The sequence below is a fragment of the Carlito syrichta genome, unplaced genomic scaffold (genome assembly GCF_000164805.1).
Source record: "Carlito syrichta isolate Samal-C Ts95f unplaced genomic scaffold, Tarsius_syrichta-2.0.1 Scaffold302960, whole genome shotgun sequence".
Taxonomy (NCBI): Eukaryota; Metazoa; Chordata; class Mammalia; order Primates; family Tarsiidae; genus Carlito; species Carlito syrichta.
In genome coordinates this window covers 82,929-95,698 of record NW_007247056.1, presented here as the reverse complement: position 1 = coordinate 95,698, position 12,770 = coordinate 82,929, and the positions used below count along the sequence as shown (strand labels likewise).

General features: G+C 44.4%; 1 protein-coding gene across 1 annotated transcript in view; it reads right to left on the bottom strand.

Moving 5' to 3' along the window:
- The window catches only part of LOC103259695 (2'-5'-oligoadenylate synthase 2-like), a 51,996-nt gene that overhangs the window by 15,774 nt on the left and 23,452 nt on the right, over window positions 1-12,770 (bottom strand). Inside the window, 5 exon segments of the mRNA XM_008057351.1 lie at window positions 637-807; window positions 2,843-2,987; window positions 3,439-3,674; window positions 5,863-6,041; window positions 9,402-9,672. Of these exon segments, the coding sequence (XP_008055542.1) occupies window positions 637-807; window positions 2,843-2,987; window positions 3,439-3,674; window positions 5,863-6,041; window positions 9,402-9,672 (1,002 nt within the window).

Sequence of the window (12,770 nt, the reverse complement as noted above, 5' to 3'; positions counted from 1 at the left end):
GGGAAGCATGTTAGCCATGGCCTTTGAGCCATAGATAAAAAAATCCAATCCTCTGAATCTTTAGCTCGCCTGATGGAGAAAATTGGGTCTCAGACATTGAAATGCAGAATACACACCGAGTTTAGCATCTGCAGATGGTTGGACATCCTCCATCCCAAAAGTTATGAACTGTGGGATCCTGTGGATGTGCCTTTATTTGGAACAAAGGGTCTTTGCAGATGTAATTAAGATAAGGATCTGCAGATGAGATCATTCTGTATTCCGTATTTGGGCCCTGAATCCAATGACAAATGTCCTTAGAAGAGAAGAGATGGGGAGAAGACACAGAGGAGAAGGTGACCTGATGGCAGAGGCAGAGATGGGAGTGGTGTGTCTTCAGGCCCCAAGCACCGAGGATGACCAGCAGTGCCCAGAGACAAACACAAAATAAAAAGTATATTGTCAATGGAACAGACAGTCTATCCCCAGCCCCTACTGAAAACCAGTGTCCTAATCCCCAAACTCCCCCTCTTTCCTTCTCTAGTTTCAGAATAGGTAGATAGGCCCTGGAGAGCGGCGGTGTCCATAGAACACCCTTCTGGTCATATCTCATGTGACATCATTCCAGTAAGAGGCAAGAGAAGGGCTAGTGCTCACCTGGAAGACCTGGATGCTGGTGGATGAATCTTGAAAGCATTCTTCTGTAAGGAATAAGCAGATGGCATCAATAGCCTCGTGGATCTGATTTAGAAAGGTTTTGTTAGGCTGGAGGAAATCCTTGATGAACTTATCTAGAAGATGACCTGGGGTCTTGAAGAGTGGTGCAGGCTGGGGAGAGGCAGAAGACCTTTAGCCCTGAGCAGCTCCTCCCTGATCACAGGAGGCTTTATTCCTGCCTTCTCTGGGCCCTCTGCCCTGCCTCTCCCCCCATCTATCCCTTGGGGCCAGCACCTCCCATCCTTGTTCCTTACACTGACCCCAAGAACATATCTGAGAGTTTTGGGTGATCCCTAGAAACAAAAACTCTCGTAGTTGTCCCTCCTCCTCCCTGAGTTCTGGATCTCTCCAGACAGGTAACTGTGTTCCCCTTCTGGTTGGGGCATCACCTGGGAACAGCCGGTCCTCTTTTCCTTTCTCTGCTCCTTGATCCTTCCTTAGTTTCCTGTTTACTGAGGGTTTACAGATTTCTGATGGTCACAGCCATTCCTTTTTAAAGGTCATATCAACTTTTGTCAAACACTCTGACACAGGTGTATTAATTTCCAGGGCTGCATGCCAAGTTATCACATGTGAGTGGCTTACAACAACAGAAGTTTATTCTCTTGCTCTCCTAGAAGTCAGGTATTCAAGGCCAAGGTGTGGACAGGGCTGTGCTCCCTCTGGAGTAGATGCTGGAAGTGTCTGGAATGGGGAGATTCTGTGCTACCCAGATTGGACCAATGCAGTGACAAGAGTCTTTGTGACAGGCAGGCAGGTGGTCAGAGTTGGAAAAGGGGATGGGAGACAGAAGTGGAGGGCCTGGAAGAGGCTGTGGCTTTGGAGACAGAGGGAGGGACCACCAACCAAGGAATCTGGGTGGCCAGGAGAAGCTTGAAAAGCCAAGGAAACATGGACTCCTAAGAGCCCTGGACACCTGAGGTCAGCCTAGGGAGACCAGTTTCAGAATCCTTACCTCCAGAGCTCTTAGATGATGAGTTCATGTTGCTTCAAGTCACGAATCTTGGGGAATTTTTTTTAGCAGCAGTAAGGGGAAATGACCTAAATTGTGTCAATAGCTGTAGAGAGACACTTAGCCTCATAGTTCTGGAAACAGAGATTGATGGGGGTAGCAAAACAAAAATAGCCAAGTGGAAAACAAAAGATGGTGTAGGTGTGGCAGGGAGGGGGTTGGTTAAAAGTATTCCTTTTGAAAATCAATTGACAAACTCTGAAAACCCACCAGACCAGTTTTGTTTGAGAAAAACCAAATAGCCAAGGACTAATGGCTTTCATGGAAATGCAAAAGGTAACTAATTCACAGACTTATCCAAAACCCTCTTTTGAAGTTGACGGTTTACAATCCCACTCACCCTGCATTTCCTGGAGATCATTTTTCTTTGAAAGATCTGATTTTGCTGAGTACAACCTTGTAAATTCCAAAGAAAATGTGTAACCCTCAACATGACCCCCCTCCCTTACCTAAACAAAGGTATAAGATCCCTCTTCTCCTGTTCTGGGGGGCTTGACCTGGAAGCATTAGCCTGTCGAGTCCGCCGGCGTAATAAAGTTGCCACTTCCTATAATAGTCTCGGTGTCACGGCCTCTCTGTCTTCCCGCTACATAGGAGAGGCATGGAACCAAATGCCCCATGTGCCCTTGGGTTGCCAAAGGATGTCTTAGGAAGGACATTCTTGGGATGCTTACTAATGTAGTCAGACAATAATATATGAATCCTAATGCCCCGCACTTGACCACTGTCAATGGGATATAGTTAAGATGCAGCCATTAAGGTGGGCCTGGTTCAATATAACTGTTGTTCTTATAAGAAGAGGAGGCAAGGAGACAGACATACATGGAGGAAGACTGTGTGGAGACACAGGGGGAAGTCACAAGCCAGGGACTGCCAGCAACCACCGGAAGCTGAAGCGGCAGGGAAGGATCCTCCCCAGAGTCGAAAGAGAGCACGGCCCTGCCCACACCTCATTGTGGACTTGTAATATCCAGATCAGGGAGAGGACGTGTTTCTGTTGTCTTAAGTCAGCTTGTGGTACTTTGTGACAGCGGTCACAGGAGACTAATGCTTGGTACTCTCAAGGGAGACTCAGGCTGGGTGTTGGGGCCCCTCCCTGCAGCATGAGAGACTGAGTGTGGAAAACCCTCTCACCAGCACATCCCAAGATGGCAACGGCAGCTTGTTGCTCAGGCTGGGAGACATCAGCCAGTTCTGAGCTTCCTCTTTCAGCAGTTTCCAGCATTGCCCATCTCCAGTGAATTTATTGGTTGGGTCGGTTGGATCCAAGATCATAGGCCTGTGTGTTCCATTAGATTACAAAGATCAGCTGCTTGTGGGAGAAGAAATCAGTTTTGGGGAAAGAGGTCTCAGGGAGAGTCTGGTGACTTGGATCTGGATTCCTGTAACTCTCCATGCTGCCAAGGGCCTTTGTCCACGACATGTACCCCACTGGTCCTGCATTTTCTGCTTTACAGGGATGCTCATTAATAAAATAACAAGGTCAGCTCCTCTTCCTGCCAACCCATGTTCCTCTCTTAATCCCTTCTTTCTGTAAGGGGTTGGGAATGTGAAAAGTGTCAACCGGCCTCCCCTCCCCCAGGCAGAACCCTCTGCCTCTCACCTCAGTGGCCACTGTTTTGCTGGGACACCACTAGCTGGGCAGGACAGTACTGAGACCTCATTCCCAGGGGGAACCACCTGATGTTCAGATGAAGGGGTGCATGGACAGGGCGTGGGGAGCTTGGCACCTTTCTGATCGGAGCTGTTTCAGCAGGATGTTGCGGACGGTCTCATCCTCAAAGTTGAAGTAGACCGTCCAGTAGATGCACAGCTGGTCCTTCTGCTTGATCAGAACCAGAACGGTTCTGATGCCCTCAGAGATGTCAAAGTCTTCTTCTCCACATCCCTGTTCCCAGGTGTACACTGTGAGCAATTCCAGGGCATATGGAGGCAGCCAGGATAACTCGGGTCATTTCCCCTGGCACTGTGAGAGAAGACAGAGTCAGCAGCGAATTTGGGGATCTGGTTTTTGCATGTCTGAGGTCTGAAATAAAAAATCCAGAAGTCTACAGGAAGTCACTGTCCCCCACCAGAAGGCCTAAAGTCAGTGAACTGGCAACACCAAGAGCTGGCAAAGATGGGGAGCACCTGAGACGGAGCAGGTCCCCCCTTAGGGGCCAGTGGGGCTCCCAAGCATGGACATTGAGGGTAATCCTGAGTTCCTTCAAGAGAAATTCCAGGCACTCTACTTGCCTTTAAAGTAAATGAGCAACTTGACAAGCAAAAAGATAATAATAACTTAAAACAATAGCCAGGGAAGTGAGAGTCAGGAGACGTGTTGTTCCCTATAAAAACTACAGATGGCAACTTAACATATTGAGTTATTTCCAGAAATCCAGACTCCTGCCAAATGGATCTGCTGGTGCATAGAACTCAGATAGGGGGAAGCAGAGGCCTGAGCTCTGACCATCATTCTTTGCTTTAAATTTTGCCCCGAGGGATGTGGAGGAGGTCATGCCCTCGGTTAGAGCTCACAATCTCTTCCACAGACTTCAAATTTTTAGATGCAGCTTCATCTCCTTAATCAACTGCAACTCAGAAATTATTTGAATCCACCTGTGGTCTGTGACCCCTTAGAGATGTACCACCTTTTTGGTCAAGCCAATGTAGCCTCTAGGTGCTGATATATGACTTTGCCTGGGGACCCTGCATCCCATCTTTAAACACCCATACCTGTGTGCCAACTGAGAGCTCGATTCTTAAGCGTGAGCTGTCCGATTCCCCTTGCTTGGAGCCCTGCAAAAAGTGCCTCACTTTCTCTCACTGCAAATACCAACGTCAGCATTTGGCTTTGCTCGGCCTGGTGAGTGGACCTCAGTTTGGTTCAGTAACACAACTAAAGTACACACTCTGCTGGTGGGAGTATGATTTGGTATGAACGTTTTGGGAAATGATTTGACAATATTTACTACAGTTAAACCAAGTAGCTTGCATATATGTATATTCTAAATATTTACACATGTATACACACATAGCATTTACCTCCATGTCCTATATAACCCAGCAATTCCACTACTGCATATTTACTCAAGAAATGAATGTCAAGTTCACCAAAAGACATGTAGGAGAGTACCCATAGTAACCTCATTAATATGAGTCCCATTTTGGAAATGACCTGAACATCCATCAGCAGTAGAGTGGATACATGTGTGGTGTATGCATGCAATGGCATACTACAAAACAATGAAAAACTACAACAACATGCAACAACATGATTGAGACTCTCAGACATATGGGGAGAGATCCCCCTCAAAATACTGGAATTCTTTTTTAGGGGGTGAGCCCCTTGTAGTACAGGCTTCCCTCACTAGGTAAGTCTTCTGGGAACCCACTGGCATGAGTGTGCTAGTTAGTGTTGTTGTGAGAGGGTGTGTTCAGCTTCAATGATTTTTTTTTTGGAGATTCTTTCAACATGCTTGCCCATTTCATTATGGGTGATTTATAAGCATACTGCCCATACCATGCTGAGTGTTCTGCATTTTTTTCACCCAAAACAGCATGACTCCTGTGCCCCACCCTCCCTATTTGCCCAATCTCACACCAAGTGCCTATTTTTGTTTCCCCCATGAAAAAAGTCCTCAAAGGGAAACATTTTGCTGTTGCGGAGGAGGTGAAACCAAAAAATGACAGAAGCACTAAAAGGCATCAAGATTGATGAGTTCAAACACTGCTTTGAGCTGTAGAAAAAGTGTCTTGATAGGTGTATTGCACCAAATAGAGTACTTTGAAGGTGACTGAAGTTTAAACATGTAGAATGAATGCACAATTTTTTATAACTAAATGCTAAGTTTTTTTGGTTCCCCCCTGTAATGTTGGGCAAAAGAAGGCAGACACAGTTCAATCCCACTTATATCACTTAAAAACTAGTAAAACTAGTCTGTGATGACAGATGTTCTAATAGGGGTATGTTTGGGGGACTTCTTGGGGCAGTGTGCTTGAGACACCTTCTAGGGTGCAGGAAACATTCTCTGTCTTGATATGGATGTTGCTGATAAGGATATAAACAATGCATTGAGCTGCATACCTCGGGTTATTACATTTTACTGGAAGTCAGTTATTGCAACAAAAAGAAAACGAATGACAATGATATATACACACCATTGGATTATTACCTGTTGATACCAGTGCTTTACCAAGAGGATCAAATCCTTCAGTTTTCTGGGGAGGTTGCTAAAGAACTTCTGCTGGAGTTCGGTGAAGCAGACGGCAAACTCACTAGGGATGGCTTTTGTCTTATCCAAGGAACTTTTGAGATCTCGGTAGACTCGGGGGCTGGGATTCTCACCAGGGTCTGATATGAAAGAGTAACAGGAATTAGGTGATTTATGTAACCCGTTCTCAGAGAATCAGGGTTGCTCAACCACAAAGCTCAGCTGTACTGACAACATACAGCCATTGCTTCATCTGTTAGTGGGCTTGTGTGTTTACATAAAACATGATGGGGAAGGGCAGCTTGGCGCACCAGATAATAACATGTGGTCTAAAATGATTATCATGATAGAGATATGGTGTTTATAGGTCAGCAGAACCAAAGGGAGGGTTGAGAAGTGCAATTATAAATGAGAAGGGGGATACAGGTACTCCAAACTAGTAGGGAAATGGTGGGTTCTTTAAATAATTTTTGGCATTGGCAGAAGCATACACATGGAAGAAAACAAATCTGAAATATCACTTAGTGTTTACTCCTCTATTGAGTTCATCTGTTGAATATTCTGTTTCAGAACAGGGATGTTGACGAAGCAGGTAGGAAGGAGCAGGGGTCTGGAGGCCTGGGGAGGGAGGCCAGTTTCATCAAAGGATTCCCTTCCTCACTAGCTGAGGTCCACTGTTTATAAACACATTTAGATAAACAACCAGTAGAGAACAGCCAGCTTGTTCCTTTCATATACTCCCACAGATATTTATTGAACCCCTATTGTGTTTCTAGCTACTCACTGAATAATCCTTCTCCATCATGATAATAGTATAGCTAACATTTATTGTTTACTCTATGCCAGGCACCTTTTACATTCACAGAAACATCCAAGTATCACAAAACTCTTATGTGGCCAGCACAGTTGCAACTGCTGATTTACAGATGAGGAGATGGATACACCAGGAAGCCAAGCAAACAGATACTTCCTGCTTTGGGGCAAATGCCCTGGGGAGAGTGGTAGTGTACTCAGTAGTGGAATTAGAAGCAGAATTGATGGGAGCCGGCCTGAACCTAGTGTAAAATGTAGGCCAGATTAGCTAAGATAACATTTAGTTTTTTCAAAAAAGTAAGTAATTTATGAGTTTGCCCTGCCTCCAGGTTACTTTTCTCAGAAAGCAACCCTTAGGTTTCCTTGTAAAAAAAAAAGATCTTAGTTTGGAACGTGCAGCTCTACCACCAACAAGTGGCAGATTATGGGTACAATATGTGAAGAAGAGCTTCTTTTTCATTCTCACACTATCCTTGCATGATGGGGTGAATCCAGTGGAGGGTGTTCTGGTCTTGGCTCCAACCTCAGCACTTTGAGTAAGAGTACACACAATGTCTTATAAGAATTCTGAGCTTCATGTCTTTTTCTACCTTGACCTCACCTTGTTTGAGGCAGGCCCACTCCCACAATTTTGATAGTCCCAATTGCCCTGGAAGCTAGTTTCCAGTCTGATTGTACAGTTGGCAAGCATGGTAAGTAGTGGGGCCAGAATAAGGACTCAGGGCTGCTAACTTCCCAAACTGGTGCACTTGTCTTGGAATCAGGCCTCATTTCTGTGAATGAGAGTCATCACGGTGTGTGTATGTCTCTACCTTGTGATTGATGGTTGGGCTAATTGCTCCTGAATACATACATTCCTTAAAACTATAGGCAGTGGAAGGCACTCTGGTCTGGAACCTAGTGAACTTGGGCTTTTGTTCTAGTTCTGTGAATCACCGGCTGGGTGGCATTTTTTTCTTTCTGTTTCTCCATTTGTTTGGTGATTGGTTGAATTCCAGCTCTGGAATTTTTTATGTTTGTAATTATGTGTGTATCTGTTCTTGAGACTATGCTGAATCTAACCTATCCATCCACCCATGCACCAATACATTTAAGGAATCATCCATCCATCCATTTATCCATAATGATCCATTTATCCATCCAGCAACTATTATTGATAATGAACATTGTACTATACACTGGAGAAGAACAAGACACTCATGCTACCTGTCATCATGAATCTTACAGTCTAGGAGAGGAGAAAGCTTAACAAATTATTTCCATAAATCTGATTCTAAAGCACAGATTTCTTCTGGAGCATGTAGAAGGTGGCTCTAACCCAGATGTGGGGAAACACAAGACTTAAATGATGAGTTGGAGTTACCCAAGAATAAAAAACTGGGGAAAGAATGTTTCAAGCAAAGGAACAGCATAGACCAAAGTCTCAGGTTGAACAAGCAAGGTAGGTTTGAGAAGGTCTATGAAATCAGAGTAGCTGGTGCATAGAGTTAGATGGTGATGAGTGGTTCAGTTTGAGAAGTAAGTAAATTCAGTGAAGAGCCATTTGATGGTTTAACACAGGGTATGTGACAAAACCATACTTGTGCTGGGAAGTAGGGCATCCAGCTGCCGCAGCAATGAGAGAGAAGGCAGGGAGACAGGCAGGAAGACAGAAGGGCATTGCCATATCTTCGATGGTGGCCTTGATTAGGGAAGTGGCACTGGGGAGAGAAATGAAGCAGATTTAAGAGCAAGTTAGGCATAACTGTCAGGACTTAGTGATGGGCTGTGGGTGAGGTGACGGGGAGTCGGAGATACAACCCTGTCTTAGGTGATAGACAGAAGACCTGGGAGGTGGGGCATGTCCTAAAGAAATAGGAGTTGGGTTTGAGGAGCCCCTCATCTCTGGTAGACAGTCATCTGTGAAAGGTTGTTGCCTTGATGGGACCTGGTAGGCAGGCAGACTTCAAAGCTTGCTCCACCTGAACTTTCCCCAGTTGTTTGCCTTATCCTCTTTCTCTAACCAACGTTGACTCTAGTTGAACTCTCAGATGTGATCTATGAACCATCATCATCATGGAGCTGATTAAAAATATGGAATCCTGGCCATACTTAGTAGCTCATGCTTGTAATCTTAGCACTTTGGGAAACCAAGGTGGGAGAATTGCTTGAGTCTACTAAGAGTTCAAGACCAGCTTGGGCAACATAGCAAGACCCTCAGCTCTACAAAAAAATAAAAATATAAAAATGAGCCAGACATGATGTCTTACATTTGTAATCCCAGAACTTTGGAGGCTGAGACAGGAGGATTCCTTGAGGCAAGAAGCTCAAGACCAGTCTGGGCAACAAAGTGAGACTGCCCCCAATAACAACAACAATAAAACAAATTCAGAAGCCTAAGCTCTGACCCATACCTCCTGCATTTTAACAGGGTTCCAAGTGATTTATGTGCACATTACAGTTTGAAACGCTCTGCTTTAGATTCTTGAATCTAGAATATTTTCTCCAAAGCGTATCAGAATGTGGCGAGAAATTCCAGAAATGCGAGTAAGTGCAGGGTAGGGAACTTTCTTCTCTACTGAGGGGCTATAGTCTCTCATTTTGAAAAGTACCAGTAATATCTATCCCACCCACATCTGAGAGGTTCCACATGACTGTCAGGTACCTTCTTCTTTGACTTTTCTCCCCCCAGCCTCAAGAGTGCTCACCTAGAGCATCGAAGGCAGTCAGCACCTTGAAAGAGATTCTTTGATGTTTTGTAAACACCTGAAGAGTAAGCCCATCTTGGGTCTTCTGGATCTGGGTCTTCTTTTCCAGTCCCTTTGTGAGCAGATGGCATTCCAGCTCTTTCCTAATTTTAATGAAGATTTCATGTTGGTTTTTCTTCTGATCCTGGAATTGTTGGAAGTCACTGAGGAAGAGGACGAGGGTACCATCGGAGTTGCCTCTCAAGACTGCTTCCCGACCGTAGGAGCCACCCTGTTGTCGACAGAGGAGCAGATGTGAGACCTGAACTTTCTGGGGATCACAGATTACTCAAGGGAAAGCCAAAAAAGTCACCATGGTCTTAAAATTGAGTGACAGGCACCCATCTGTCCACCCAAAGACCCAATCGGGGTGCTGATAGCAGCACTTTCATGCAAACCCCAAACTGGAGACAAGGCAAAAGGTCATTGAAAATAGGATGGGATCGACCCCACCTGCCACCACTAGTGGCTGATCTTGTTGTCCTGAGGCCTGAGGATAGGATTGCCGCATCTGCCATTGCTGCCAGTGCCTGTATATGTCATCTGAGGGCCTGGAGATCAACCTGCCTCACCTGTTGCCAGAACATGTATGCACCATGGGTGTGCCTGAGGAAAGACCCATCTCACCTGCCACCAGCACCCATGTGTACTGTCTGGGGGCCTGGGGATAGGTCCCTCCTGCCCACAGCCACCAGCACATGCGTGTGCCTTCAAGGGACCTATGGACAAGCCCTACACTCCACCTGCACTGATGCTTACACATGTCTTTCGAGGGTCTAGGCACCTATCTACCCAGTCTGCCATCACTGATGCCTTTGCACACTGCTTGAGGGCCTGTCACTGCACTGCCACCACCAATGTCAAACACACCACCTGGGGGCTCAAGAACCTGCCTACTCAGCCTACTCCTACCAATACTGACACTCGAGCATGCCGCTTGAGGTCTGAGACCTGGCCTACCTGCTCTGTCAGCACTGGTGTCCACATATACTGTCTGGCGGCCTAAGGACCAGCATGTCTGGCACACTGCTGCTACTGCTGGTGCCCAAGGACCATCCTGCCTGGTGTTCTCATCCCCAACAAAGCCTCACCCCAGCCTCCACTAACAATTGCAGGCTAAGCCACTTAGGAACTCACAGATACCATTGATGCTAACTACAATGAAAACATCATATGGAGACTACACTACTGTGCACAGCTAGAATCAACACCAAAGCGCCTATTCAACCAACACTATTAGTGCATCCACAGGAAAAAGTCTTTTAAAATTATATTATTTGTTTATTAAGAGACATGATCTCACTCTGTCACTCAAGCTGGTATGCAGTAGTATAATCATAGCTCGCTGTAGCCACTAACTCCTGTGCTCAAGTGATCCTCCTGCTTCAGCCTCATGGGTAGCTAGGACTACAGGTGTGTGCCACCATGCCCAGCTAATTTTTTAAACATGTTTTTTAGACTGTGTTGCCCAGGCTGGTCTTGAACACATGACCTCAGGCGATTTTCCTGCCTTAGACTCTTGAGTTGCTGGGATTACAGTCATGAGCCAATGTGCCCAGCAGGGGAAAATGCCTTTCCCTTTGAAATCTAGTCCAGAAAATTGGAAGCAGCAACTGTTACACCAGAGGTGCAGGGCACAGAAACATGAAAAAGCAAGAAAATATGAAACCTTCAAAGGCAAACAGTTATTTCTCAGTACCAAAGAAAAGGAAACCTATGAAATGCCCGAAGAAAAAAATAATGATATTAAAGAAACTCAGTGAAATGCAAGAGAACACAGATAAATAATACAAAGAAATCAGGAAGCAATTCATGATCTTAATGAAAAATTCAACAGAGATAGATATAAAAACAAACCAAAGACAGCAGAGAATTCAAGAAATAAAATAAAAATACAACCAAGAACTTCAATAACAGACCTGATCAAGCAGAAGGAGAAATTTCTGAACTTGAAAACAGATATTTTGAAAAACCCAGTCAGATAAATTAAAAAAAGAAAAGAAAAGAAAAGAAAATGAATGAAAAAAGTCTATGCAACATGTAGGTCATCATGAAGGGACAACATATTTGAATTTTGGGAGTTCAGAAGGAGAAGAGATTGACAAAGACATAGATATCCAATTTAATGAACTATTAACTGGCAACTTCCCAGGTTTTGCAAGAGCTATAGATACCAAAATACAGTATACTCAAAGAGTCTCAAATAGATTCAATCCACAAAGGTCTTCTCCAGGACACATTATGGTAAAACTGTCAAAAGTCAAAGACAGAATTCTGAAAATGGCAAGAGAAAAGCCTCCAGTCACATATAAGGGAATCCTTATCAGATTAACAGTATATTTCTCAGCAGAAACCTTGCAAGCCAGGAAAGAAATATTCAAAGTGCTGGAAGCAAAGCAAAACAAAGCAAAGCAAAACAAAACAAAAACAATCTTTTTCCGGGCAACACTACTACACCCAGTAAAGCTATCCTTCAAAAAAATGAAGGTGAAATAGTCTTTCTGAGACAAGCAAAGACTGAGGGAATTTGTCACCACTAGACTGGCCCTATAAAAAATGATTAAATGAGTATTACATCTGGAAGCAAAAGGATTTCTATAATTATAAAAACACATGAAAGTATAATGCTCACTGATAGAGCAGATACACAGAAAGAGAAAGGAGTGAAATGTTATCACTACAAAAAACCCCACTGAATTATAAATAATAAAAGAAGAAGAAAGGGACAAAATGATACAAAACAATCATAATGCAATTAACAAAATGACAGAAGTCCTCACCTATCAGTAGCAACCTTGAATTAAACAATAGTTTAAGTTCTTCAGTTGAAAGGTATAGACTAGCTAAATGAATGAAAAATAAGACCTGTCTATATGCTGCCTACAGGAAACTAACTTCACCTGTAAAGATACACACAGACTGACAGTGAAGCGATGGGAAAAACAATTCCATGCAAATGGCAACCAAAAAGATGTGTAGGAGGAGCTATACTCAGATCAGACAAAATACAGACTTCAAGCCAAAAACATAAAAAAGACACAAAGAAGATCATTTTTATAATGATCAAGAGATCAATTCAACAATAGGCTTTAAAAATATTTGCCTTGCCGGGCTGGATGGTTCAGCCTGTAATCCCGCGCCTTTGGGAGGCTGAGGTGAGTGAATTGCCTGAACCTGAGGGTTCGAGACCCGCCTGGGCAGCGAGAACTCATCTCTACAATAAATAAATAAAAAATCAACCGGGCATGGTAGCGCATGCCTGTAATTCCGGTTACTTGGAAGGCTGAGGCGGAAGGATCGCTGGAGCCCAGCAGGTGGAGGCTGCAGTGG